The sequence below is a fragment of the Macrotis lagotis genome, chromosome 1, assembly GCF_037893015.1.
Source record: "Macrotis lagotis isolate mMagLag1 chromosome 1, bilby.v1.9.chrom.fasta, whole genome shotgun sequence".
NCBI lineage: Eukaryota > Metazoa > Chordata > Mammalia > Peramelemorphia > Peramelidae > Macrotis > Macrotis lagotis.
The window spans coordinates 589,055,620-589,061,715 of NC_133658.1; the positions used below are offsets into that span (position 1 = coordinate 589,055,620).

Sequence of the window (6,096 nt, forward strand, 5' to 3'; positions counted from 1 at the left end):
CATACCCAGTACCCCCTTTTTTTTTTCTTATTATGAGGACTACTCCATTTCTTCTAAGAGATTCTTGCCCACAGTAGTTTAGGTAGTGACGATCTGATTTAAAGTCACTCATTCCTGTCCATTTAAGTTCACTGACACCCAAGATGTTTATGTTTAAAGTTTCCATCTCCTGTTTGATCATATTTGACTGACCCTGGTTCATTGAACTTGCATTCCAGATTGCAATATTCATTTTTATAGCATCAAACCTTCCTTTTATTACCAGAAACACAGAGTTGAGTTGAGTTTCCTTTTAGCTTTGGTCCTGACACTTCATTGGTACTGAAGTTACTTATAACTGTCCTTCATTCTCCTCAAAAGCATGTTGAACACTTTCTGATCTGAGAAGTTCATCTTCTAGTATCATCTTTTATCATTTTAGGACTGTCTATAGGATTTCCTTGGCAAAGATACTAGAATAACATGCTGTTTCCTTCTTCAGTCATTTTACATATGAGAACAGAGGCAAACTGGGTTAAGTGATTTGCCCCAGGTCACACAGGTGGTGAGTATTTGAGGCCAAATTTGAACTCAGGAAGATGAGTTTTTGACTCCAAGTTCAACATTATTCACTATACCACCCTTTTAGTCAGAGAGCTTTGGTTAAAATTTCAGCTGTCACTTATCAGTTTCTAAGACCGTCTAAATTATTTTACCTCTTTGGACCTCATTTATTAATATGAGAATATTGGACTGAATGACCCTAAAATCTCTTTCAGCTCTAAATTTATAATACTAAGTGTTAGACACCTATTAAGTGCTTAATACTTGTTGATTGACTGATGAACACCCCGCCCCCCTCTTTAATAGATGGTCTTTGTGAATTGGTGTAGCTGAAGGGGGAAATGAGCCTAAAGTTTAGCTAGGCTGGTCCCTGGACCCATACTCACACCTTCAAGAACCCAATCTTACCTCTTCTTTATTATGAGAACTTTAGTGGAAATAAACCTTCAACATTATGGAAAATTCCCCAGAATGGGCATAGTCAGACAATACAAAGCAGAATCTGTAACTAAATTCTAATTCAATTTCTAATTGAAGTATTTTCATTCTTGCTTTTTTTTTTTTTAGAATTAAGTGGTCACTAGCCCCCTAGCATCACAGACAAGGGAAAGCTTGCTCAGAGAAACACAGCTTCTATCAATATTGCAAGCTCAGAATGTGATTGTGTTTTTAAAGTCCTTGCTGCCTTAATAGTTGGAGCAATTTAAGTGTCTTATGGTTTGAAAAAAAAGAAAAAAATTCTCAATTTTCTCCAGTTCTAAAACTTATTTTAAAAAATTTAAATTTTATAGCTGAGGATTGATAAATCAATTCTTAAAGTTAAACATTCCATTAGTTTTTAAAAAATCATAATTACTTGAGATAGGGGAGGGGGATAGGTCTACTTTATTCCTAGTAGAAACTCTCCACATGTATAAAGTGGCTACATAGAAAACTGGAACTATGCTTAGATTAATACTGTATAACTGATATTCAATAACTCACCCTCCCTTATTCCTATTGTCCATATTTAAATACTTCAAAAAGAATTCTAATCAAGTGGAAATTAATAGGGGAGGAAAGGATGGGGCTGGCAGGAGAGGGTTCTAATCCCACTATCTCTAATATTTCAAAGTCTCTTTTATTTTCTTAATAAAAGAGAAAGAGAGTAGGGAGAGGAAGGGGGGGGAGGAGGAAAGGAATTAATCCAGTGCTCTGAACTGTCTTCTCATCTTTTTGCTTTAAATAAAATCCAAGCGAATATTACACATGAGAAGGCTATTCTTGGTCAGTTGCCAAGATTTACTTTTAGTTCTCAACTTTCTTCCCATCCTCTTTTCCTCCCAATTGAGGCAGAATTGCATAGAGTAATGAGATGAAGTTTGTGCTTTTATCCTGACATACACACACACACACACACACACACACACACACACACACACACAATTTTTCCATTCCAGATGCCAGCAATGATCATAACATAACACACATGGTAGCTTGAATTCAAGGGATACACCCAAGTGTAATTGATACTGCTTTTGTCAGAGTAGAACCTCCAGAAGATTCCAAGGACGCTATATAGATAGCTGATGTCTTAAATCTTAACTGTGTTCCACTGTTGTCAAAAACTGATCATTTAAATTCTCCATGGCCTGTCATATATATCTGCTACTTTGCCTTGATTTCTCTCTCCTTGGATCCTCTCTAAGTGCTCAAAGTTCCTCACTTAGAATCTAAGATTCCCTTTTTTGTAAACACTATTGATACAATGCTCCACTTCCTCACTTCAACATATACCCTCCACAGTTAAAGTAACTTCAAGAGTTTTATTAATTCAGTACAAATGACTAAAACATACAAAATGAAAAAAACCTTCCATCTCTGCAAGTGATAGGAATAGGGGGTTTCCTCATAGCATTAAAATGTGGCACCAGGTCCCCTCAGCTCACCACACAAAGGGAAAAGCAGCCAGGAGTACATGTTTCTGGTTCTAGCCATTTAGCAAAGGTTAATACCCTATTCTTCCATGTTTCTTGGTTAGGTGGGGACTTGGGATGCATAAGAACATCTTCTGAATTTTCAAATTGTCCTGGGACAAATGAGGGGAATTCACCAGAACTTCCTTCATCAGAATACCCTTCATTTGCCCTGCTAGGGGGTTCATTGGAATACCCTTCACTTTCACACCACTCTGGGTCATTTAAAGCAGACTTGGTGGCATCATTAACCAAAATGGAGGCCGAAGGTGGAGCTTCACTATCTTTTTGTTCACTTCTTGTTTCATGTTCTCTGTATTCTTCCTCCTTGTTTTCTTCTATAGCTTCTTGACTTCTCTCTACAGCTTTTGTGAGGTTGTGTTCTGGTTTGTGAAGGTCTAAGTCACCAGTGTGACTTCCTTGTTCTAGTTTGACTGAAAAAGAAATGGAAGATAGCAAAAGAATAGTCAAAATATGGGGGAAAACCATTTTTACAATAGTCAGCACTTTCCATTCCCTCTCAAATTCACTCTCCCACTTACTCCAGTAACTATCCCAAACATTTAGAGCCCTCATCAAACCTCTCCCACTAGTCCTTCTCTCTTCATACTTACAGTCATCGCTGTAGACATCACAATCATCATAGCTATCACTATAGCTATCACTATCACTGTGACCACTTCCACTGTCATGCAGAAGCATGATATTGCTGTCGTCTGAACTGTCACAATTGCTATCATTGAGGTGTTTATTGTCAGTCTGATAAATAGGTGGGAGGTCAGGAGAGCTAAGTGCATTTTCCAAGTCTTCAAAATGTTCTGAGACAAGCTGGGGTGGCAAAGAAAGTTCCACGAATTCTTCAGTCATTTCTTCACTTCCACTATTCTCTGGCTCACTTAAAACTGACATGGTTGCACCTAAGACCAACATAGAGCCTGAGGATGAGGCCTCAATTTCTCCAGGGAGTTTACTTGATTTCTTCTCTTCCTGTAATTCTATCTTCTCTCCCATTTCCATGTTTTCTCTGCTTTCTACAATTTCTTCTTTGGAGAGCCGAAGCATAGCTATCAGGTTGAGGAAGTGGAAGAAGTTGGACTGTAAAAAGAAAATGGATTTTTCATTTAGGTTAGGGTCATGTGTACAACTATGAACAAAATTATATGGAAAACAGTGAAAAGAAACATTTCCAAGGTCATTGGCTCACATTGACACTAGGATCTTATAAGGTCCCTCTCCATTTTCTTCCTCTCAAATCAATTAGATGTCTTCCCCCAGATGCCTACCAATTGGGGAAATGGATGAGCAATCTATAGTATATAAATGTTATGGAGTACTGTTGTCCTAAGAAACTATAAATGGTCAGACTCTAGAAGTATGGAACAAATTCAGGAGGGAGCAGAACCAGGAGAAGACTATATACATTAACAATACATTGAGTTTTTTCAACCTTGATGGATAAAATTCTCAGCAGTTCAGATTATGGACAATGCCAAACATTCAGAGGAAGAAAAGCAAAATGAAATCTGTAGTAAACATTATGTTCATTTTTAAAAAATTTTTCTTTTTTTTCACTTTGCCTCATACAGAAAATGACTAGTTTGTAAACATGTTAAACACAAATGTAAATGTACAATATTCAGCCTTGAGGGGAGAGGAATGGGAAGGGAGGGTGGAAGGAAATTATAACATGCACTTGCATATGAATGTTGAAACTTTAACTCAAAACATGTAATTGGAAAGATGTCTTCCACCACTTTTATGAAGAGTTAACTCTTTTCCCTGCCAAGACAATTCCCTCTGCAGGCATTGATCAACCCTTCCCTGCTCCAGCAGATTCTGCTTTTTTTTTTAGGTTTTTGCAAGGCAATGGGGTTAAGTGGCTTGCCCAAGGCCATACAGCTAGGTAATTATTAAGTGCCTGAGCTCAGATTTGAACCCAGGTACTCCTGAGTCCAGGGCCGGTGTTTTATCCACTACACCACCTAGCTGCCCCAGATTCTGCTTATTTTCAATCCCCATCTTCTAATTTTCTAACTCTAATCTTTCTATAGACAGACCTCTCACTTCCCCCATCCTTAAGTTCTCATGGAAGCTAGCTCTGTAGTTCTTTCATTGATTCACATTATAAAGATGGAGTACTCATTGTAGCTGATACAGATACTCAACACTTCATTAGCAGGGAATTTAAAAACAGTCACTGTTCTCCTCAAATAGACCTGGTCTCCTGTCATCTAGGTCATCTCTTGGTCTTCTGCCAGACTCTGCCAGACTCTGGTCAGACTTTTTGGTTGAGAGAATGTCAGACTTTTTGGCTGAGAGAAAGTTGAGGACACTGCAGGAAGGAAATGTCCTATTTTGACAGAAACTGCAGACAAAAGAGATGTCCCCAATCACTGAATCAAACTCAGTCATTCCCATTGACTCCAAGTTCCCTAAATAGGCTCTTTCCTCAGACCCTCTAACAGACTATATCTCCATTTTTGTAGAAGTCAAAGAAAAAGGCAATTTCCCCAGCAAGATACCTACCTTTGATAGCCTTCCAGGAAGCTTCTCAGTAAGGAAATGGATTCTATTAAAATCTCTGCTCTGACCAAAAAAGTCACTGAAAATGAGCTAGTGCAGATCTCTTATATGCTTTCCCCAAAGATCTCCTGCCGGGTTATGTTTACAATTAGGTGTAAACTTAAGTCTTCAGAAAGAGTAGCAAATCCTTTTATTACTCCACTCCCTACCCAGGAGTCTCAACTCTGTTTTCTCCCAATCTCTCCCCACCCATGTAATCTCTTTATGACCTCTTCTGGTTATATTAAAATGCAGAGACACTTCCTGAGGGCAATCCAACTATTCTTTCCCAGAAATAAATCTAAATCAATTAATCAGAAGTCTCAGGACCAACCAACAAAGACCAACAATGAGTCTCAAGTTAAGACCACTTAGTCATTATTTGGGCCCTGATTGATTCAGAGTGAATGTAAATAGCAATTGTTTCTGGGGTTTGGTTTTTTTGACCTGAAGTCCTTAGGGTCTTCCCCTCCCAGATTTCTTTCTTTCTTTATATTTTTTGACTAGCAAAAGAAATTCCTCTTGCTTCTTTTCTTTCTTTCTTGCCTTAATCAGTGAGAACCCCAGAGGGTCTTACTATCTAAACAGATTTTTTTTTCTTTTCTGGAAATGGTCATTCTTGACCTCCTTGCCTCATCTTTCTCTTACCTAACCTTAATGATTAGATAAATGTTGCCTCAGTCAAACTGTGATTTGGAAAAGACTTACCTTTAAAAGGCCAGTGTCTTTTACTGCATCCAGGGTCATCTCTAGTCATCTTGATTCATATCTGGTCACTGTACCCAGAGGAGAAAGTGAGGGTGATGACTTTGCACAGTACTCCCTCACTTAAATCACAAAGTACAAACATCATCTTTATATTCACGTATAGTTGGAGAAACAAGTTGCAGGAAGAGTAATAATTCAAATAACTTGCCTAGTTCTTCCCAGCTATTTTTTTCTTAGGCAATAGTAGCCCTTATACCTAAGAGTCTTTGATTAGGAGAGGTTCTCAGGCCAGCACTTAGTACCCCAATTCACTTCTCAGGAAAAAAAA

General features: G+C 38.2%; 1 protein-coding gene across 1 annotated transcript; it reads right to left on the reverse strand.

Annotated features, from left to right (window-relative positions):
* Window positions 1-2,416: 2,416 nt before the first annotated feature.
* LOC141505606 (uncharacterized) lies at window positions 2,417-5,807 on the reverse strand. Its single transcript, XM_074211566.1, has 3 exons — window positions 5,769-5,807; window positions 3,113-3,593; window positions 2,417-2,932 (listed from the first exon to the last, which is right to left on the reverse strand). The coding sequence occupies exons 1-3, from the start codon at window positions 5,805-5,807 to the stop codon at window positions 2,463-2,465; spliced, it is 990 nt and encodes a 329-aa protein (XP_074067667.1). The 3' UTR covers window positions 2,417-2,462.
* Between the last annotated feature and the right edge of the window lie 289 nt (window positions 5,808-6,096).

What these genes read in the sequence shown, in the direction of transcription:
- LOC141505606 (XM_074211566.1), bottom strand. Translation starts at nt 5,807, where the DNA reads ATGACCCTGGATGCAGTAAAAGACACTGGCCTTTTAAAG. An exon ending in AAGACACTGGCCTTTTAAAG is followed by an intron (nt 3,594 to 5,768) that starts GTAAGTCTTTTC and finishes TTCTTTTTACAG; the next exon opens with TCCAACTTCTTCCACTTCCT. An exon ending in TGATGTCTACAGCGATGACT is followed by an intron (nt 2,933 to 3,112) that starts GTAAGTATGAAG and finishes TTTCTTTTTCAG; the next exon opens with TCAAACTAGAACAAGGAAGT.